Here is a 23,688-nt window from a genome sequence, read left to right on the forward strand (position 1 = left end):
TCCCTTTCTATCCTCTCTTTTAAGGAAATCTTTTTGAGGGGTTCTGAGACTCTTGGGTGAAGCAGCCATATCTCTCTTTTCTCTGCCATAATTTCTATCTCTCTTTTTCGCTCTCTCTCTCTTTTTTTTTATTCCGCATTCAAAGGATAGAATTTCTTGAATTGCTCTTCAGCGTCACCAGTTTGGTTTTCAGTGGCTTCCATTCTGTGATTTTATACTTCAATGGGTTTTTTTTCCTCTTGAGAAGTGGGAGGGGTGGCTGACCATCATGCTTTTTATTTTCAAGAATTTTTAATATTTCTTGGACTTTTCTTTATCTTAGCAGCCTGCTGTGTTCTCTTGATGTTTATCCTCCTGAGTCACCCGAAGGATATGAAACGGGTTCTTTCTTCATACTTCACCTCTCTTTCTTCCACTTAGTTTCTTTCAGTGGGAGTCATTGATCGGAAGATCAATGATCAGAGGGTCATTGTTGCTGCTCATTGTTTCACTGCTCTAATCACTGTTTGCAGCTGATCACTCTTGTCATATATCCAGCAATTTGGGGGGCTGCTCTTTTCAACAAATGAAGGTCTTGACTTCCAACCCTAACCTTACGTTACAACCACTGGGGAGCTTGTAAAAAATACCAATGTCTAGTCCCTACCCTAAGCAAATCTAGTCAGAATTTCTAGGAGTGAGGCATTGGTATTTTTTAAGTCTCCCCAGCTGATTCTGTTGTTCAGCCCTGGCCTGGATGGACTATATCAGCAGCCAGTAAGGGCTCCCTTAGCAATTATGTAGGTCAGTGGTTCTCAACCCATGGTGCACAGAGGACACCTGGGGTGTTCATTAAAAATATGGGTGCCCTTTGGGTGGTTCTGGGCATCTGTATTTTTTAGCAAGCATTCTAGGTGATCCTGAAGGACACCACAGTTTGAGAATTACTGGTATGGTTCACTATTTGAGTCCCCCCTTTCAGGCTTGTCTCTGAGCGGTTCAAATGGCTGAAGGGGCTTCACCTGAGTGTATGAATGGTCATGCACAGGTAAAGTGGCTAGGGTCCTCTCTGGACCCTGGGCATGTGGAGAAGAACAGACTGAAAGGCTTGGTCTCTCTCAGAGTGAGACAGGTGGCAACGGGTATCCTAAAGTGACAGAGCCCCCACCTTCCCCTAGCATGGCATCCTGTAGCCAGGTGCTCTGCTCTGTGCTTCAGGCCCTGATGGACTCTGCAGTTTTTCAGTTCCCACCCCGCAGTGCTTCCCGGCATGTCCGCTCTTTTCCCTTCTGCCGATGGGCCTCAGGGGAACCTAGTTATAGCTGCAGGTTCCAGTGAGAAGTAGGGGAAAAGCTAGTGTCTTTAGAAGTCTCGTTGCTTTCTGAGCTGCATTTTTCCTCTCTATTTGCTATACCACCCCAAGGTGAGCAGAGGCACTAATCTCTAGTCTTATTGCTCATATTAGCAGTGGCCAGAAAACATCTCGCCATTACTTGGCAGGAAGTCCCTGGGTGGTACAGTTAACACACCTGACTCTTAACCAAAAGAGTTGGAGGTTCAAATCCACCCACTGGTACCTCGGAAGAAAGGTGTGGTGATCTACTTCCAAAAAATCAGCCATTGAAGATCCTATTGAGAAAGGCAATACACAATATGGGAGAAGTCAGCACAATACGAACAAGGCAAGAGAAGATACTGAGGGGAATACAGGAATAAAGGGGAACTACGGTAATTACTATAGCATAGGCATTCCTGCAACAATAATATTAACAAACAATAATTTACAAATGGATACATAGATATGCCAAGAGGTGTGGGAGGGTGTTAGGGAGCACACCCACCGGCAGATACAGGTTTGGCCACTGTAGGTCCTCCTCATATATTAATATAGACAATAGAGCACACAAGTGGCACAGTCAGGGAAACACCTTAAACATAACCAAACACCTTGCAAGATGAAGTTCCTAGGCTAGAAGGCAAAGGACCATAGACTTGGGGGACATCTATGTTGATCGGCACAACATAGTTCAGAAAGACAATGTTCTTCATCCTACTTTAGTGAGTAGCGTCTGGGGTCTTGAAAGCATGCGAGCGGCCATCTAAGATACAAATATTTGTCTTTTCCAGTCTGAAGCAAAGGACAGTGAAAAAAAAAAAAAGACTCAAGGGAGCAATTAGTCTAAAGGACTAATGGACTACATGAACCACAGTCTACATGACCCTGAGACCAGAAAAACTAGATGGTGCCCGGCTACTGCTACCAATTGCTATGACTGAGATTTCAAAGAGGACCCCGGACAGAGCAGGGGAAAAATGTAGAACAAAAAAATCATATTCACAAAAAAAGACCAGACTTATTGATCTGACAGAAACTGGAGTAACCCCTGAGACTATGGTCCTAAGAAACCCTTCTGACCTGGAACTGAAGCCATTCCTGGAGACCACCTTCCAGCCAAACAGTAGACAAGCCCATATAATAAATGATAACACCCGAGAGGAACGTGCTCCTTAGAGCAATCAATTATATGAGATCAAAAGGGCGACATTTGCCCAAAATCAAAGATGAGAAGACAGGAAGGGGAAGAAAATCAGTACAAAAGGAAATGGGGAACCCAGGGCTGAAAAGGGGAGAGTGCTGACACATTGAGGGGAATGAAACCAAGGCCATGAATCACTGTATGTACAAACTATTGAATGGGAAACAAATTTGCTCTGTAAACTTTCACCTAAAATGCACTATTTAAAAAAAAAAGGGAAAAGAAAACCCTATTGAGCACAGTTCTACTCGGACACACATGGGATCATCATGAATCAGAGCTGACTCAATGGCAACTGGTTACTTGTTACTTAGCATACCCTCACTGCCATGTGGAGCCTTCAGTATGCTCCCTGTCCAGTGCCCACCCACTACCTCTACTTCCAGTCTTACTGCACAGAGCTTCAGATTTTCCCAGGGGTCTGTTGGGGAAACCCAGGTACTTTCTTCTCAGGTGGCCCCACCAGAATCATAGGCTGCTCCAAATCAGCTTTGCCATCAGACCAATCTATCTGCTTCATATTTTCCTGAAATACCTCAGATTTTATCATCTGCTGATAGGAAATGTATTTGCCGCTACACACTATGGATTTTTTATCCTTCATTAAACTCTAGACTCTTGTCTGTTCCCTCTTCCTGGATCACTCCTCCCCTAGATCCTCACATGGCTGGCTGGCCTTGTAATTCAAGTTTCACTCAGCATTGGTGTCCCTTCCTCAGAGGGCCCTTCTGTGACCACCCAATCCAAAATGGCTACCGCCATCCATCCAGTCATTCTATATCACGTTCTCCCCCTGGTTCTTTTTCCAAATAGGACTTATAATTATTTTAGCACCTAGACCTGTGTCTGGCATACAGTAGGCACTCAGAAAAGACAGGTGGGATGAATGGTTGGAGGAATGACTATGTCTTTGTTCATTTCATCGGTCTTTGGGAGACAAGGAGAGATAAATGTACGAGCCTAATTTACCACGATGAAACTTGAGGTTCCTCCTTTCTTCTTGAATGTCAGCAAAGAAGTATGCAGTAGTTTGGGAAAATGGTGGTAACCTGGTGTTATGGATTAAATTGTATCCCCCTAAAATGTGTATCAATTTGGCTAGGCCATGATTTCCAGTATTACGTGATTGTCCACCATTTCGTCATTTGGCGTGATTTTCCTATGTGTTGTGAATCTTACCTCTATGATGCTAATGAGGTAGGATTAGAGGTAGTTATGTTAATGAGCTGGACACAATCTACAGGATTACGTTCTATCTTGAGTCAATCTCTTTTGAGATATAAAAGAGAGAAGTGAGCAGAGAGGAGAGGGACTTCCTGCCAACAAGAAAGTAGAGCTGAGATGGAGCACGTCCTTTGGACCCAGGGTCCCTGTGCTGAGAAGCTCCTAGATCAGGGAAAGATTGATGACAAGGACCTTCCCCCAGAGCCAACAGGTAGATAAAGTCTTCCCCTGGAGCTGGGACCCTGAATTCAGACTTCTAGCCTCCTAGACTGTGAGAGAAAAAATTTCTATTTGTTAAAGCCATCCTCTTATGGTATTTCTGTTATAGCAGCACTAGATAAATAAGACACTTGGCCTATTGGTTTATCCCAACCTATTCAGCACTGTATCCTTAAGGGGGTGCTACCTGGGTTCTGCTCTTATATTTGGGGTTCTACTATAATCTTAATGCCTGTACTGAGTTAAATAGTGTACACCCAAAATCCATGTCCACCTGAAACCTTAGAAATGTGACCTTATTAGGAAAGAAAGTGAATCTTTGCAGATATAATTTGTTAAGATGAGGTCATAACAGATTAGGGTGGACCCTGAATCCAACAACTTGTCCCATATGAAGACACAGAGAGACATAGGAGGAATGCCATGTAATGACAGAGGCAGAGATTGTAGTGGTATAGCTACAAGCCAAGGAACGCCAAAGGTTGTTTGCAACATCAGAAGCTAGGCGGGAGGTGTAGGACAGATCTTTCCTCAGAACCTCCAGAAGGAACCAACCCTACCACACCTTGATTTTAGACTTCTGGCCCCTTGAACTGTGAAAGAATAAATTTCTGTTGTTTTAAGCACACAGTTTGTGGTAATTTGTTATGATAGTCCCAGGAAACTAAGACAATGTCTAACATAAGGCAACATTCTATCCACCTAAGAGCAGGATCAAGTTATTTAGATGCAAGTGAAAATGAAGAGGAGCTGCGAGGCCCTTTTTCTTCTCCCAATAGAACATTTATACTCACTCAGGTACTGGTAGTGGTGTTAGGAAACTGTTTTTGAAGAAGGAGAGTCTGGAATTAGTGCCAACATCACACTTCGGCCCAGAAGTGGTCCCTGTCCATGAAAACAAAGGCTGAAGAAGACCAGTAAAATAATTAAAAGTCTTCCTTTTTCGGTTTCAGTTTATATAACAAATATGTATTGGGAACCTACTAAGTGCTATGTTCTAAGCAAGAAGTTCTCTCGAAATATAAATGTAGCAAAGTAAATAAAATGGGCTATCTCACCACCTGACACCAGAATCCCTTTGTTTGGCAGAGGACATTAATAAGCCACTTGGGGCAAAAAGTAAGGCCCTGAGGGCAGGAGTGTTGACAGAGACTCAAACAGCAGAGAAAGAAGGTTGTGCTGTGCCACATGAGAAACTGAGAAGAATTTATATTTTGTTTGTGAGAGGGAAGAGCTAAGGGTCATGAAAAGCCAGGGAGGAGAGAGAAGCCAGTGCAATGGTGGAAACCAAGGTGCTGTATAAAAAAACCCAGGAAAACCCCTAGCACTAAGATGACCGAGAGCTTTTCCAAAGCAGGAATGTTGAGTAGGTGATTTTTAAGTTGTGTGCTGCTGGGTGGTGCAATGTGTATCCCCTTCTCAAGACCCTCAAATTTCAGTCAAGGTTCCCGTAATCTCAGGTACTTCATGTGAAGGAGGGTTTTTGTGTGTGTGAAAATGGAGTGTGGAAGAACAGAGGCACCAGGTAAGAAAGCAGGAGCCATGGGAACAGAAGTCCCTTGGGAGTCCACATTAATCTGAGTACCTGGATGAGTGGATGTATTTCTGATCAATTGTGGGTCACTTGGCTCTAAACAGGACTCTGTTTCTCCCCTGTCGGTTATGGCAAGGGGGGAAGGTAGGGGGCAACATCTTTGATGAAAGGTTGAATTCACCAAGCGTCTTGGGCTGTAATAAAAACCGAGAAATGGTGGAGCCAAGAGTTGGGCCCTTAACTGATGGGAATAGTTCTGGAAGGTCAAATAAATGATATTTCCTATGAACAGCCCCCACTCAACATGCCTCTGGTCAACCCAGCCCCTTGCAAATGCCTCCTTTAAAAAGACTTTTTACTGTTGGTACTGTTGGTGTGGAGGCCTGGTGGCACAGTGGTTAAGAGCCTGGCTGCTAATCAAAAGGTCAGCAGTTCAAATCCACCAGCCACTCCATGGAAACCCTATGGAGCAGTTCTACTCTGTCCTATAGGTCACTATGAGTTGGAATTGATTCGACAGCAACGGATTTGGTTTGCGTTTTGGGTTATTGGTGTACAAAAGTCTGCGTTTGGAGTCTGCACAAGTTGATAGACTCTGTCCCTTACCTATAAGACATTTCCCTTTGGTGCGTGGCTACAAAATATATTTGAGTCTTTGAAGAGAATATGATACATGCTTTTGCCTGGTACTGACCATTTTAAAACCTTTTTTTTTTCCCCCTTCAAAGCAAAGAGCCCAGCCAGCAGAGGGTAAAGAGATGGGGCTTCTCTTTTGACGAGATACTGAAGGACCAGGTGGGGCGGGACCAGTTTCTCCGATTCCTGGAGTCTGAATTCAGTTCAGAAAACCTCAGGTAAATCTCTTGAAGATGTGATCTGTGTGCATAGTGCATATGAATAAATTTGTGTAATTGGTCTCTCCTTTCTGCTTCTCTGTCTCAATAAGAAGTTATTATGGTTCAGATTCAAATCCCAGCTAATCTGGCTATGGTTGAAATGGAGAAGAACAAACTAAAACATACAGCTTCATTATCATCACGTTAGCACCTACCAACACCAGCCATTTTCAGTTCTTGAAGTCCAGATGACATTTGTCCAACTCATTAGAAACATGTCTCTGATAAAAAGTAAATGGGCAGTTGGATCTGATGACACCATTGATTAACTAGAACTGTAGAACCGTGGGGAGACAGCTCAGAGATTCCTCCAAAGCTTCCCAGTCTAGGGTCCTGAATACCTGACAGGCAAAACAAGAAAGAGGGGTCAGTGGGCTCATTTCAGTATTTCAAAATGCCAGCGTAAATATCATCCAATAACTGGAACCATAATTGTACAAGCTAATAAAGCAGGCTGCTTCCTTTTGCGGGAGGGAATTCTATCAGTTAACTCCATGCTGTGGTTACCTGGTCATCTGGTGCCAGGGAAAACATCTGATTGTTTCTGATGTATTCATGTATTAATAATTACTGCTTAGGGAAAATTTATTGATGGATTAATAACTACTGTTCAGTAGAAGAAAAAATCAAACTTTCAAAACATGAGGTCTAGTGCGAAGGGAAGAAAAGGGGATGCGTTACAAGGTCTTAAAAATGTGGCTATTCAGCCTTTCATTGTATTAGATGAAAAACCAGAGATCTATGGAACATGGGACTTACCTAAACCCAACCCAGTGCCGTTGAGTCGATTCCGACTCGTAGCGACCCTATAGGACAGAGTAGAACTGCCCCATTGAGTTTCCAAGGAGTTTCCAGGGAGCGCCTGGCAGATTTGACTTATCTAGGACTCCTTAATGATCTTGGCAAACTGGTGACTTCTTAACTGATGAGATGGAAAGCTCAATCTTTTTTTCTTGGCAACAGCTTTTCTTTTATGTAACTAGGCCAAATCCCATCTTCTAGTGGCATTTTCTCAAAAAGGGTGGTTTTGTTAATTTTTTAAAGATGTTTTTTAACTTAAACTCAAAATATATTCTTTGGGCAAAGGACAGTGCCCTCCAGTATTAATGTGCAGAACTCATGTGATTTATTTGGACTTAGAGACCATCTCAGGCCTATTTATCAATCACGTGACATTTACTACACACCTATGCTGTAACAGTAGGGACATTGGTGATTCAATGGTAGAATTCCCTGCAGGAGACCCAGGTTCTATTCCTGGCCAATGCACCTTATGCATAGCTGATGAGGCTTTCGTGTTGCTGTGATGCTGAACAGATTTCAGCATAGCTTCCAAACAAAGATGAACTAAGAAGAAAGGCCTAGCAATCTACTTCCAATATTCAGCCAGTAGAAGCCCTGTGGATCACAGTGGTCCAATCTGCAACCAATCATGGGGATGTCACAGGACCGGGCAGCATTTTGTTCCATTGTACATGGGTCACCATGGGGCAGGGCTAACTCCAAGACAGCTAACAACAATGCTGCATCAAGCCCCATGAAGGTCTGCTGGGGGATGCAAGAAGTCAAGATGGATGGTCTTTGTCTGCAAAGACCTTATAGGTCTTGAAGAAAAAACACAAGAAATAATGAAATTGTTGACCTAATATAATGGGTAAAACTCTAAGAACCCTTTTGGAAGTGTTTTTAAAAGGGAGGGATCAATGTCAGCCAGAGCAGGCAAATCATAAGCTGAATTTAGAAGAATACACAGAATGTCAGTAGACAAATAAAAGGGAGGGAGGGTGTACTAAGTTGGAAAACTGTATGAGCAAAAGTGTAGCAGTGGGACGTTCCCATGCTATGTCTTGGGAGGGTATGAAGAAGCCAACTAACTGTACGTATTGATGTCTTTCTAGGTATCCATGTGCCTAATAAAAACCAGATAGGGTTGAGTATCTGATTTCAGGTTATGACAGAAGAGTTCTTTCCTTGTGCCAAGCATTATTCTCAACACAGCTCAGAGCATCATTTCAATTCCTAATCAATATTGGTAACAGAAGCCTTGACTCTGATGCTGTTCACTAGGCCAGTGCTCAGACCAGCCTCCTAGGTTGTCCTGGGGATGACTGCTACTTAGGGAGCCAACTCCTCTGTGGCCAGCCTCTCTGTACTGCCAGCTCAGCCCTGGGTCCCACCCCTGGCATTCTCCCAGTGAGCTGTGCCTGGGAGTCTTTCCCCTCTCCCTTTCTCATCCCTGTTCCCCTTGGGTCCCCAATGTGGAGAGGTATATCCCAAAAACCAAACCCATTGCCGTCATGTTGAATTCCAACTCCTAGCAACCCTGTAGGACACAGTAGAACTGCCCCATAGGGTTTCCAAGGCTGTAAATCTTTAGGGAAGCCTAGTGTCATGAGGAATGGCTGGTGGGTTCCAACTGCCAATCTATCGGTTAGCACTTAACCATTGCACCACCAGGGGAGAGGTATACCAAAAACCAAACCAAACCCGTTGCCATTGGGTCTACAGAGCCCCCTTTATCTGGCTATGCCTGAGCCCATGAGCGGCCTTATGACCCTCCATCAACTGCACCAGTACAGAGAGTTGAAAGAATGAGCACAGGGTCCAGGCCACTGTGAGAGACCCAGGAGCAGGAGCATCTGCTGGCTGAGCTACTGCCATTTGCCCAGTCTGAGGCCTTCGTTCTGGAAACCCTGGGTGTAGCCGGAGCAGCATATCAATTTAGACTAGGTTCACAAAATACGTACTTCGCTTAAGGCCCAGAGTACACAGAGGAGTGTGTCCCTGGCAGGTGTTCAGTCCTCATCTCATGCCCTTGCCAGCTCCTTTCTCCCATGCTGAGAGGGCTACATTTACCCTTGGGTTAAAGGGTGTGCATGAACATTTGTGAGTGTGCCAGTGGCTGATCTACACTCCCAGCATGCATGCATAAATCCAGACTTAACGAGGACCTCTATGATCCGTGGCAGGAAAGAGGATAAGGAAAATAGCACAGCTGCAGATAAGAAGTATCACCCAAAAGCTGCTAAAATCCTCTCTGGAGGCCCAAATTCCATTTTTATGATCTTCAGCGTAATTGGATATATAGGGGAAGGGGCAGTTTTAAATCACACAACTTTAGGACTCTTTCGGTCACCAGTGACACTGGAGTTTCTTCCTCTTTCTTTCTTTCTCATTCCTTCAGCCACAGATGTTGACCTATCACCTACCATGACCCAGGTCCTGAGGACTCTGAGCTGAAGCTTTGCCCCTTGGCCAGAGCAGCCCTGCGTGGCCGTGCAGAGGCTGTGCACGCACCTCTGCGTGTGGTCTGTGAATGGTGGTCCCTGGGGTGGGGCACAATGGCACAATGCCAGGATCTGCAGATCTGTGGTGGTGGCCACGTGGGGTCATCCCTTCTCCCCGGGAGCAACCATTGGTAGAGAACCTAGGTGACTGGCATTGGAGCATGAGAGGAAGGGCGGGAGAGGCAGACAAACAGATAGGAGGACAGACAGACCAACCAAAACTCATCTTGGTAAGTTGCAAAGTGCCTCACCTCTTCAGAGCTTCAGAATGCGAAAGAGAGACGCTCAGAGACATAGGCATTGCTCTCACAACAGCCAAGTATCACCCAGGATCATTTAAGGAAGATTTTGGGGATGACATAGGGTTGCTGTGAGTCAGAATCATCTCGATGGCAATGGGTTTTTTTTTTTTGAAAATGTCGTTTAAAGTCGCCTTTGATCATTTTTCTTCTGAGTAAGCTCGTGAGATGAGGGTATGGTCTCCAGGGACCAGAGCCGGCATGGGGGCTGTCAGCTCTCTGTGGCAGGGACTACTTCCCTTTCTCTTTTTCTGGCTCACCCTGAGCCAAGCCCAGGGCTTCACTCGGACTGTGTGGGCTGCAGAGGCAGCTGTCTGCTTGGCACCTTTAGAACCTCTCTCAGCCCCAAGGCGGGAGCCTGCCAGTCCAGAAGCAGGAAGCTGCTGTGACTTCTTTTACCTAGTCCCATACCCTTCTCTGCGCTTCTTCCCAGCTTGGTGACAGTAGACCCTTGCCACGTTTGCTCCCCTCCCCTTCACTACCCTGTACAAATCCTGATCCTCCCTGGCTTGCCACCCTCTGCTGCATGGCAGAGCACAAGTTAAAAATCAAAACTTGCAGCAAAGAGCGTCCAGTACATTTTTTATGAGCTGTAACGTCTCCTGAGAGAATGTAGTTGTTCTTCTAACCTGCAGATTGATGATCCTAGTTCCACACAGTGTCAGCTGAAGGGAGAAGCAATTAAAAGAGAGCACAGGGGACTTGCCAGGTTTGCCTCTAGAGCTCCCATCTCTGACAGTTGCCCTAAGTCCTAAGGAGACCACAGAACGCTCACTATGCCCAGAAGCATTTACCACTAACCAAACACATGATTAGTCAGAACAGAGGTCACCAGCACAGCCCCGAGAAAGCCTGCAGCATTTCGGCCACTGCCCAGTGGCTGAGCCTGAGACCAGTCCCCGAGAAGGTGGTCGTCGTTGCCGTTGAGCCCAACCAGAGACCATGTTGAGTTTAATGCCTTGTTCCTGAGTCTGTCTGGCCAGCAGAGGGCACAGAAACACTTTCTTTTACCGTGGAGTTTGCTTTTCCCTGGGAACGCGCCAAAGGCTGTATTTTCTAACCCATAACAAGTATAGCTTATGAAAAGATATGTCAACTAGTATCTGTGGGGCTGCCCAGACCTTTCTGGCAGAACAGAGAACAGCCAACATGGTTTCTCTTGCTCCAGCAAGCCTTGAGAAGAAAACCCCATTCTCTATCAGCATCCAGGTCCTAAGGGAGGAAAGAGGCCACCTGAGGCATTCCCTGTACCTCTCCCGCTTCCCTCTCCCGCTTCCCTCTCCCGCTTCCCCCTGTGGCTCCTGAGCCCAGCCTGCCTCTCTCCAAAGGCCAGTTTCCCCTCCTACAGTTCCAAGCCATTAACCAGCTACACCAGTTGCGGTAGAGTTGATTTGGACTCATGCAACCCTGTAAGTGTCAGAGTAGAACTGTGCTCCAAACGGTTTTCAGTGGTTGATTTTTTGGAGTTAGATTGCCAAGCCTTTCTTCCCAGGCACATTTGGGTGGGTTCAAACTTTCAACCTTTCCGTTGGCAGTCGAATGCATTAAGCTTTTATACTACCCAGAAACTCATGTAAGCCGTTGTGGTGGTTAGTTCCCGTGGAGTTGATTCCAACTCATGGCGACACCATGTGTTGCAGAGTAGAACAGCTGTATAGGGTTTCCAAGCCGGTGACCTTTCAGAAGCAGATCGCCAGGCCTGCTGGGTGGGTTCAAAGCACTAACCTTTTGGCTAGTACTCAAGCGCATAACCATTTGCACCATCCAGGGACTCCTCTGAGCCATTAACAGGATCAGGTGCCAGCACACGGCTGCTTCCCGCTGCTCTGACGATTGGCAGTGGCTGGGGGAGGCAGGACGGGTGGTCTCCATGATATCAGCAAGGCCTGTGGCTGCCAGTCGTGATGGCCCTGCTGCTACAAACCACGGAGGCTTAGTGCAGGATGGGTGGATTGCCGCTGCCACTGGCATGTTCCTCCCCACTGGCATCCTCGGGAAGGAGCCGCACCTGCAGGGTTTTGATAAGAGCAGGAGCGGTGCAGACCTCCATAAGCTTCTGGGGCTTCTTCGGGGGGAGTATGGCCTGACATGGGGGCTCAGGGTTCCCAGCGCAGGTTTGTGGGACTCACAGATGGCAAACACAAACCAAAACCTGTTCTGAATTTCAAATTGAGGCAAAGGTTCTTTGAAGCCGGTGATGGTAAATACATATGGGATGTCAGGATGCTGTCGTGACAGCGGTTTTGCTGTCACCTGAGAGGGATAAGGCAGGTTGTCTCCAAGGCAGACGGAGGCTGGGTGAGAGTCCCTGTGTGTGCAGGGAGAGAAGGCTGCTGGTTATGGAATCATCCCTACCCTTCCTCCTTCTCCTCTTCCTCTTCCTCCTCCAGCATACCTGTTGTTTTTCCTTGTAGGTTTCTTTTTTTTTTTTTTTTTATCTTTGGTTTTATCCAACAAAAGGAACCTTTTAATTTTTATGTAAAAGTTTATCGAATTCAATTCTGAAATTTCCATTTACCTCAGGTCTGGACTTTATACCTAACTGAGTGGTGTGCTTTAACATGGCTCCCAAAGAGTTCTGCAGGGCCATTGGGTCCTCAGGGCCTTCCCAGGGGGCTCAATAGCTCCTCATCAGAGCAGACTAGAGCAAGGGGCAGAAACCACTGAAGGCGACACCCCTGGTGACAGTGGTTGTGAGGAGGCAGGAGAACATCTGGATGTCATCCATTTGTAGGAGAAACTGCAGGGGCCTGGTGGGCTTGGGAAGGTCGCTGGCCCTGAGGAGTTGCCATCCAGCCCAAGTGACTCAGTCCAGAGGCTACTCCCTGAGCAGAGGGCTGGCTCTCCTGTCTGCCCAGCACGTGGCTGTGGAGGAGTCACTGGCTTGGTCTTTGGTGAGTGTCCTCTTAGCACTCGCACCAGTCCTGTGAAAAGTTAACACAGCTTCTTTCTTTAGAGCTGGGTTTTCTAATTCACCTGCCCATGAAACATTGTCTTCCAGGCAAAGGAAGCCTATAGGTGCTCTTGTCACCAATGACCATTTTCACCTTTAAGGGTTCAGACGCCTCCTTTGTTTCATAGCAGATAATGGGGAGTGGGGGCAGAGGCCGAGGGACCCGGCGGAGGAGACTCGCTCTCCAGCTTGAGTTACAAGCCTGCCTGCACGATTCAGTGGTCAGTGGCTGCTTCTACCCTCCTCCCTGCGTCCCTCTGCACACTGGCTGAAGCAGCACTGCTGTTTTCCTCTCCTCTGGTTACCAGGAGGACAGAAGGAAAGAGGGCTGGTATTGAAGGGTGGGTGACAATAGGTGGCAGTAGCAAGATCTCCAGGCAGCTTCTGCCCAGACTGCTTGAGAAAGAAGTGAAATTCAAGGGATCATAGTGACCCAGTATTGGACCTCCGGCCGCCATGCTGACCCCCTGTGCCATGCTCCTGCAGAACCTGAAAATGTTTCAGACTTGATCCTGGACGGGAGATTTTTCAGAACAGTGCTACATGCTGCTCCACCCACTTTGTGCACATTTTACAGATGAGGAAAGAGCCACCACAATTCCAAGATATCAGTATAGCCAGGATGAGGGCAGAACTGTGCTTCTTGATCTCCTGGTTGAGTGAAGTCATTAAGTCTCCTGCCCTGCCTCTCGGGCCTTTCAGAACCCGTGAGGCAATCATGAGGGCTTTCTTTAAGGAGATCGTTAGAACCCCAAATGGCAAATCAGGGAATGAGGAGTTGGAGCCCAGCATTTTGGGAACACACACACTCTCTCTTTCTCCCTCTCTCATCCTCACCCCACATACACACACACCTGTCTTCTCTCCTTGTGGAAAGGAACTGCATTACCTTAGGGGACCACTGAGTGGCACCTTTGGGCCATGCACTTGGCTCCAAAAACTCTGAACAGCAACAGAAAAACACACTTAACCTTTAAAAAAAAACGAGTACATCTCACTTTGGGTAAAATTCCACGACAGATGGAATGCACTTTCCCCCATGCCGTGGTTGAGCTTTTCTCGTCCCTGCCCTTTCGCTGTGATTCCCGAGGCTGTGGAAACCACTCAGCCTAGGGACCTGTATTCATAGCTCATTGATGGGGAATTGGCTTGCCCCATTCACAGTACAAAGGGTGTGCCACCCGGACACAAGCCTTCCCTCTCCTGGATGACCTTGGGAGCCATCTTCAGGACCTGGGGTGCTGTGGTCCAAGTTTTAGCTCAAGTTGCTGCTGCTCTCAGCCGAAAAAAGCTCACACCCAGCCCTCTGAACAGCTGCAGTGATGCTAATGCTAAAGGATTAACCCACCAGACGCCATGGAGTTGATTCTGACTCATGGTGACCCCATGTGTGTCAGAGTAGAACTGTGCTGTATAGGGTTTTCAATGGCTGTTTTTTTAGAAGTGGATAGCCAGGCTTTTCTTCTTAGGCACCTCTGCGTAGACTCAAATCACTAACCTTTTGGTTAGCAACCAATCGTGTTAACCATTTTAACCACCCAGGGAGTCTACTGGGGATTAGTGAGAGGCAAATGTAGAAGTGAGTGTGAGATTTTTCTCCCCTGCTCCCCCTAGAGAATCTTTCAGCAGAGAGCTCTTCATGAGTGTTCCTTCATCTTTATTCCGGATGAACCCATCTTCAATGCTACAGCCATTTATTGAGCACCTACTGTATGTCAAGCATCTTGTTGAGCACTCATGTGAACTCTCACACGTCAGCTCAGTTTCTTCATCAATCACGTGAATGGCTGGTTCATTCCAGCTCAGATATTCTTTTGCAGGATTCTGTCTGCTTGTTTGATCTTTCCTTCATTTTAATGCCTATAGCTGATCCCAGCCAGATTTGACAAAGGTGCTCACATCGCTTAGTGGAAGAGGAGCATGTATGTGGATCAGTGGTTCCCAACCAGGGGTGAATTTGCCCTCCTCCAGGGAACAATGTCCAGAGACATTTGTGGTTGTTACAACTGGAGGATGCTACTGGGACTTAGTGAGTAGAGGCCAAGAGTGCTGCTAAACATCCTACAATGTACAAGGAAGCCCCCACAACAAATAATTATCTAGCCCCAAATGGCAATGGTGCTAAGGTTGAGAAACCTTCATATAGATAGAAATATCTTTTTGGTACCAGAAGCACACTGATATCTTAATGTGCACTTTTCAGTTCTCCACAATAGTGTAACACCCTTTGTATTTTCAGCAACCCCAGGGTCTTTGTGATCCATGAGTAGCATCAGGGCAGGTCGGGGCTGGCATAACAGCAGAATGAGTTTCATGGAATGTCAGTTCTGGAACCCAACTCTAGCAGAGTCCAGATCGGAGCCCCTGGAACCACTTGTGTTTATGCTTCTACTTCAGGTTCTGGTTGGCTGTCCAAGATCTCAAGAAACAACCCCTGCAGGATGTAGCCAAGAGGGTGGAAGAAATCTGGCAAGAATTTCTGGCTCCAGGGGCCCAAAGTGCAATCAACCTGGATTCTCACAGCTATGAGATAACCAGTCAAAACGTCAAAGATGGAGGGAGATACACTTTTGAAGATGCACAGGTTTGCTTATTTACTCGAATGGTTCTGTCATCGGGTGTTCATTTGCCCCACTCCACCACCCAACCCTTTAAGGTGAGTCTAAGGCATTCTGGGTAGTTAGAATCTTAGGGTTTCTTATGATGTGACCATCACGAGAAACTATTTCAGGTAGGTTCACAGTGAAATTCTAGAATTATTTTCCTGGACTAGTTGACATTGTTATGCTTCAGAAATACAGAATTTACAGTTATCTGCTTTATTCTTTCCAGGGAAATCTCAGTGCTTTACAAAATCGGAAATCTTGTGATAAGTCAATAGTGATATCTGAGAACCATAACACAGAATCCATTAAGTGGGTATAATGAGCTGGCAGGGCCATGAATCAAACCCACATCTGACTAACTCCAAGGCCCAAACATATAACTCCCACTCTACCCTGCTTCCATAGTGACTTCCAACCATGCTGGTAGTATTTTTTGAGCACCTCTATATGTCAGATCCTTGGCTATGTGATGAGATACCCCAAAGAACAGAAAAAAGCGCCTGCCCTCAAGGAGTTTGCAGGCTAGTGAGAGAGAGAGACAAGTAAACAGGCAATTTCCAACGGTATGAGAAGTGCCCCAATGGGGTAACTCTAGGGTTAAAGGAAGCCCACAGGGGGGACTCCAAACCCTGTAAGGTAAAATTAGAACACAGATGCTGGTGAGGCTGGAAAAAGAAACAGAAACCACATAAAACCAAAACCAAACCCATTGCTGTTAAGTCGATTCCAACTCATAGTGACCCTATAGGACAGAGTAGAACCCCGTAGGGTTTCTAAGGAGCTTCTGGTAGATTTGAACTGCCAACCTTTTGGTTAGCAGCCGTAGCTCCTAACCACTACACCACCAGGGTTTCCAGAAACCACATAAGCCACCCTAAATAACAGACTTTATCTTGAGGGCTGAGAGATGCCATTTTTAAAGATAAGCATAGCATCAAAGTTTCTTACTTCCTGATCCCTAATTTTTATTTCCTCCCACCACCCCATACCCATTGACAAGGCTTAAGTTTTCACCCTTATCTTCCCAACTCTGCTCTTTCTTTCTCTGAGCCTTGGGGCTCCCAGTAGAGAATTTGGGTAGTTTGCCTTTTCACACATACTACCATCTAATGTAGAAGCTCCATGGAGCTGCACTAATGCAAATAATGCCAGGGGAACACAACTGGTATCCCTCGTTATCTCGATTTGCCTTTTCATTTGCTCAGAACTGCAGAATGGAAACGCCTCCCAACCTCAACACTACAACTATCTTCTTACTTCCTGACTGTGAACTCCATCAAATGACTTTGCCAGACAGATTCGGTTCTATAGAGTTCCAGTGTCCTTGCCCTATGAAATCATGAGTCCCATGCCCTTTGCAGCTTCCAAACAAGATATTTGTGTTTTGAGAAATCTTTTTTTTTTTTTAACACGTTTGTTTTTTTATGTGTATCTGCTTCCAAACACCATATTGGCATAGCCCAATGGGGAGGGTGGTTGAGACGCTCCATGGGATTCCGGAGATGGGTGATCTGAAGCACGAAGCTCAACTCTCCATTATGCATGAAACATAGGAAAAGGGATACTTGTCAAAACCGTGATGTACCCAGGACAATATTATCACTCTGAAAATGACATGAGGAGGAATTTATTTTAATCTTTTATCCAGGAAACTTTTAAACATATGGAAGAGGAAAAAGAACAGAACAATGAACTCTTACCTACGTTCATCCAGCCTCAGCAATCATCAGTCCATGATTGATCTTGTTTTATCTGTGTCCCCACCCACTTTTTCACCTACCGTTAGATTATTTTAAAGCAAATCCAAGACATTATATCCATTTCATCTATGAATGCTTACGTATGTATCTCTAGAAGATAGTGACCCTTTTTTGTTAACATTATCATGTTATCATACCTTAACAAATTAGTAATAATCTCTCAATACATCAAATATCTAGGCAAATGTTCAAATTTATAATGGTGTCATAAATGCCTTCCCCTCTCCCCCTTTTTTTAAAAACAGAATCCAAATAAGGCCCATACATGCTATATGTTGACAGATTTTTTAAACTGTCCTTTAATCTACAAGTTCCCTTTACATCCCCCCTCCAAAGGTAATTTATTTGATGAAGAAATCAGATTATTTGTCCTGTAGACATTCTGGATTTTTCTGATTGTAGCCCTGTGGTGCTGTTTTTAGCCCTGTGGTGCTGTTTAACATGTACTTCTGTCATCTCTATTTCCTGTAAGTTGAAAAAGTTTGATCTAGCTGTTTAATCAGATATAGGTTTAATTTTTGTGGGCAAGATTACTTCATAGGTTATGATGTATTCTCGTGTTAGAAGTCACATAATGTCTGGTACTCTTTTTTTTTGTGATTTTAGTAGTCGTTGATGTTTATTGCCTAGACCCATTAGTTAATTACCAAATCAAAATTATACCCATTGCCATCAAGTCAATTTTGACTCATAGTGGCTCTAAGGACAGAGTAGAACTGTCCGTATAGGGTTTCCATGGCTGTAATCTTCAAGGAAGCAGACTGCCACATCTTTCTTCCACAGAGTGGCTAGCGGGCTCGAACCACCAACCTTTCAGTTAGCAGCTGAGCACTTAACCACTGTGCCGCCAGTGCTCCTTGTTATTCTTATTGTTATATGGGGTCAAGACGGTTCCAACTCATAGTGACGTTGTGTACAACAGAATGAAACACTGCCCTGCCCTGCACCATCCTCACAATCATTGTTACGCTTGAGCCCATTGTTGCAGACTCTGTATCAGTCCATCTCATCGAGGGTCTTCCTCTTTTTCACTGACCCTCTACTTTACCAAGCATGATGTTCTTCTCCACGGGCTGATCCCTCCTGATAACATGTCGAAGTATCTGAGATGAAGTCTTGCCATCGTCGCATCTAAGGGACATTCTGGCTGTATTTCTTGCAAGACAGATTTGTTCATTTTTCTGGCAGCCCATGATATAGTCAATATTCTTTGCCAACACCATAATTCAAAGGCATCTGTTCTTTTTCAGTCTCCCTTAGCCATTGTCCAGCTTTCGCATGCTTATCGGGCAGTCAAGAATACCATGGCTTGGGTCACGCACACCTTAGTCCTTAAAGTGACATCTTTGCTTTTTAACACTTTAAAGAGGTCTTTTGCAGCCAATTTGCCCAATACAATACGTTGTTTGATTTCTTGACTGTTCCTCCCATGGGTGTTGATTGTGGATCCGAGTAAAATTAAATCCTTGACAACTTCAATCTTTTCTGCATTCATCATGATGTTGCTTTTTGATCCAGTTGTGAGGATTTTTGTTTATTTTATGCTGAGACGCAATCCATACAGAAGGCTGTGGTCTTTGATCTTTATCAGTAAATGCTTTAAATCCTCTTCAGTTTCAGCAAGCCAGGTTATGTCATCTGCATATTGCAGGTTGTTAATGAGTCTTTCTCCAATCCTGATGCAGGGTTCTTCCTCATCTACTGTAGTCCATCTTCATGGATTATTTGCTTGGCATACAGATTGAATAAGTATGGTGAAAGAATACAACCCTGATGCACCCCTTTCCTGATTTTAAACAACGCAGTATCCCCTTATGCTGTTCGAATGATTGCCTCTTGGTCTATGTACAGGTTCCACATGAGCACAATTAAGTGTTCTGGAATTCCCATTCTTCGCAATGTTATCCATAATTTGTTATGATCCACATAGTTGAATGCCTTTGCGTAGTCAATAAAACACAAGTAAACATCTTTCTGGTATTCTCTGCTTTCAGCCAAGATCCATCTGACATCAGCAATGATGTCCCTTGTTCCATGTTCTCTTCTGAATCTGGCTAGAATTTCTTGCAGCTCCCTGTGGATGTACTGCTGCAGCTACTTTGGAATGATCTTCAGCAAAATTTTATTTGTGTGTGATATTAATGATATTGTTTGATAATTTATGCATTTTGTTGGATCACCTTTCTTTGGAATGGACACATATGGATCTGTTCAAGTTGGTTGTCCAGGAAGCTGCCTTCCAAATTTCTTGATATAGATGATGGTTGATTCTTTCCCTCTATTTGCAAGTTTTCAAAATAATGAGTTAACTGCCTAGAATCTTCCAATGGTGAACAATTAGGCTTTTTTGGTTTTTAGTATCTTTGTGAACTCATGGATTTAAACATAATTGATGTGTTTCAATCCATTTCGATTATCATTTTTATTGATACTGCAAGTGTGACGTCTCTCGCCAGTGGGAACTTATTTATGTTGGTTTCTTTTACCATGTCCCTAGGATCTTTGATGTTACCCAAATAGCAAGGAAGCTAAGATGTTCTAGGCCCTACCCCAGACCTGGAATCAGCCATTTCTCCAAAGATCACTGGCTCCTCTTAGTGGGAAATATAGACTTAGGGGTATTCATTGTTCCTGGGTTAGTCATTGTTTCTAGATCTTCGAGTGGACAGAGCTAGAAGATATGTTGTTATTGTTTATAAGGATGAGTTTATATCAATACTTTCTATTTAAATTCAGAACTACAGGAGTGTCTTAGGCTGGGTTCTCTAGAGAAGTAAAACCAGTAAAGCATATAAATATCTATGTAGAGAGATTTATATAAAGGAAATGTCTCATATGGTCGTAGAGGCTGGAACATCCGAAATCTATGGGTCAGGCTGGAGGCTTCTCCTGCCTCGTGTAGCTACAGGGGCTGGTGAATCCAGGATCAGCAAGTGAGACAGCAGGGCTTTTGCTTCTAGGCTGTGAAGACCAACGAATCCCAAGATGGGCAGGCGAGACAGCAGGTGAGCTGCTAGCTGAAGTCCCAAGAATAGGAGTCAGACAAACAGGAGCCAGCTGCAGGATCCAGGGCGAGCAGAAGCCCACGAGCCTTGCCAGAATGTCCACTTACATCCAATGCAGACCGCATGCCCAAGGAAGCTCCTTTTCAACTGACGGGCTACTGAAAGCAAACCCCATCATGGAGGTGATCATATTATATCCAATCTCATCATGGAAGTGATCACATCATCATACAACTGTGAAACTGCGTCATAACTGCAAAACCACTGAGAATCATGGCCCAGCCAAGTTGACACACAACCCCAGCAGTCACTGGGAGATTTCATTTAACCTCTTATTTTTTACATCTGTGTCTCTGCTCTTCATGCTGAGAATCCTGGTTCTTAAGGACAATCTAGATGGTGGCATTAGTACTTTATATAATTACTCATTTGCTTTATCCTTCAATACCACAGAGTCTCAAAATTGCAATGCCAATACTAGCAGCAACGATATGATTACTGCCTGGTTCTTTTATTGAACCAGGAAACACCATGACCCTAGTAGTTGTGGAAACACCATAGTTTAGTCAACCAGTCCTCTTTTGTTAGACATTCATGTTGTTTGTAATTCAAGAAAGATTTGATGAAAGAACTTGGGAAGTCAACACATTGTGCCTTGACAAGTTCTGAACACACCACCTTCATTAGTTATGATAGTCTGCCATTTTTCAGGTACTTTAAAATATATCTCATTTATGTGCCAGACCAGACATGAGGATGGTCCTAAACATTCCCAACTCCTTCAATATCTATTAAGATTGGTCTTCCATGAATTCAAATAAAACAGCTCTTCCTAAATCAATTCCTGTTTTCAGCCTGTTCCCTTTTTTATTTAACTGTTTCCACCATAAATATTTAAAGTGCTTATTACTAGTAGTATGACCTTGGGCAATTTACTTAAACTTCCAGAGTCTTCTTTTCCTCATCTGTGGAACAGAAATACAATGGTGCTTTTGCATATTGGTGGACTGGGGATTAGGAGAAATGAAATATGTCAACAACTAACTCAGTGTCTAGCTGTAAAAATGTTGTGAAAGAGACATCTGACCTCCTCTAACTTCACAAGGGGAAAGGAGAATCAAGATCAATAGCCCAAGGCTGATTCCTAGGAGGTAGAGGTCAGACTTACCTCCCCTCTGCATTATCTTTATCAGTTCTGATACCAACCGTTCTACCCACAGCACTCGCTCCTGCTCTGTTGAGTTCAATAATTCATTGCAACGGCCACACAAAACTCACAGACAATATTCACGACTATGAGGTTGATTAGGGAAGTAGCAGTTTATAATTCAGGTTCAGGAACACTCAGGATACAATTCTTCAATCAGGGCAGCCTCTTCTCAGCCATGCCCACAGGCATGCCTCTCTCTGGCCTTTCAGCCTCTGCCTTGCTCTTGCAAGTGTTAGAAAGCTCCTTTAGCCTGCCGATGTTGCCCTACGGTATCCCACTCCACTAGTAAGCCTCAGCCCAAAGGCACTCAGCTCTGGCTCCATGGGTCAGCAAACCTAGCTCCACCAAGTGCCCGAAAGTACCCTACTCCTCCAGGAAGCCTCCTCCCCAAAGGCTCTCGGCTTTCTTACTCCTTGGGCCAGGCTGTATCCTGCCGGTCTCCTGTTTCTGCTGCCACCATTTCTCTGCTGCTGCTTCTCACCATCTTTGGTGTTACAGTTATCTCTCAGTCCCCCCCGTTCCAGGAGGGATCCCTGGTCCAAAAGACGTGCTCCATTCCTGGCTCTTCTTTCTTGGTAGTGGTGAGATCCTTCCACCTCTGAGATGGCTCATTTTAAGCCTAGCAGGATGAAAAAACCGACCAGTCCCTTGATTAGGGTTCCATATACCTTATTTGTATAGTTTCAATCATTGTGTGTGTCACAAAGCCTATGGCTAGAAGGGCCATAATAAGTAATTCATTGCATCACCACATTGGCCCACAGTAAGACATGGTATATATTACGGTAAATATTTATTATTTCATTTTCTTAATGTCATTAATATTCTTTTTTATACTTGTATGTGGTTATATGACCCCTGTCACAACCACTCAATTCTGCCTTGCAAAAGCAGCTACAACATAACAAAGTCACAATGTAAACAGTATAAATGAATGAGTGTGGCTGTGTTCCAATAAAACTTTATTTATGGACACAAATTTGAATTTATTATAATTTTCACAGAATATTCTTTTTAAAATTTTTTTCAACTATTTAAAAATCAGGGCTTCGAATTGGTTCATTTCAGTTTGAACCCGTGCTGAGAATTTGCATTTCTACCAAGTCCCAGGTGATGCTAATGCTGCTGGTTAGGGACCAGTTCTGAGAACCACTAGTAGAGCAGTGGTTCTCAAAATTTATTATACATAAGGATCACCTGGGGATCTTGTTAAAATGTAGATTCTGATTTAGTATATCTAGGATGGAAATGCAAATTCTCAGCAGGGGTTCAAACAGGAACAAACTGGTCTTAAGCCCCGGTAGAAACCATTCTTAGCTGGTAACCTGTTGCTGTTGAGTTGATCCCATCTCATAGAGACTGTCTAGTGACCCTATGGGGCAGAGTAGAGCTGCCCTGTATGGTTTCCAAGGCCATAATCTTTACAGAAACAGACTGCCACATCTTTTTCCTTCGGAGTGGCTGGCGGGTTCAAACTGCCAAACTTTCAGTTAGTAGCTGAACGCTTAACCACTGTACCACCAGGGCTCTGTTCTTAGCTAGTAAAATGTACAAACACAGGGCGTGGACTGAATTTGGGCCACAGGTTATAGTTTGCCAATCCCTAACTAAACAATATATCGTGAAAATGATTGAAACTTTTCACGGAACCCAGAAAGATACAGTATAGAGGTTGAGGCTGCGAATGTTTCTGTGTCAGGGTTGAATGTTACAGATCAGACCAAGAAAAGTTGGCTACCCACACTGCCTTATCACTCCTGGCCAGCACTCCTTGCCTGCATGAGCAAAATAGGAACAACTCAGACGTTTTCATGAGAGGAACACGTGCTGAAAGGAGATTGAGATCCACAGGGAGGTCCTTTAGCAGCCCATGACCAGCTAAGACTTGCACTCAGATCTCTCAGCTTGCTGCCGACCGAGAGTCTGCTGCTTCGATCACACCACCCTGGACCATTAGCGCTGAGGGCTTGGTTGTCGTACTGACACCCAAACAAACTGTAGTACTTGGGCCCAGAGCCAGAGGAACAGGCTCCTGATCAAGTCGCCACCATATGCTTTTTCTAGGATTGTACATGTAAGTCCTCTAAACATGCTCTCCTCGGTTTGCCCATCTGCTAAGTGGGAATGGCGACGTCTAAGCCCTTTGAGCCCCCCATCGGGACTGGGAGTTCTGGACGCC

The 23,688-nt window shown here is 44.9% G+C and overlaps 1 protein-coding gene across 1 annotated transcript in view; it reads left to right on the top strand.

Moving 5' to 3' along the window:
- Positions 1-23,688, top strand: part of RGS6 (regulator of G protein signaling 6) — a 635,612-nt gene that overhangs the window by 574,731 nt on the left and 37,193 nt on the right. Inside the window, exons 14-15 of the mRNA XM_010588720.3 lie at positions 6,222-6,347; positions 15,326-15,512. Coding sequence (XP_010587022.1) covers positions 6,222-6,347; positions 15,326-15,512 — 313 coding nt within the window. The remainder of the gene's footprint in view (positions 1-6,221; positions 6,348-15,325; positions 15,513-23,688) is intronic.

Source organism: Loxodonta africana, chromosome 10 (assembly GCF_030014295.1).
Source record: "Loxodonta africana isolate mLoxAfr1 chromosome 10, mLoxAfr1.hap2, whole genome shotgun sequence".
Lineage (NCBI taxonomy): Eukaryota > Metazoa > Chordata > Mammalia > Proboscidea > Elephantidae > Loxodonta > Loxodonta africana.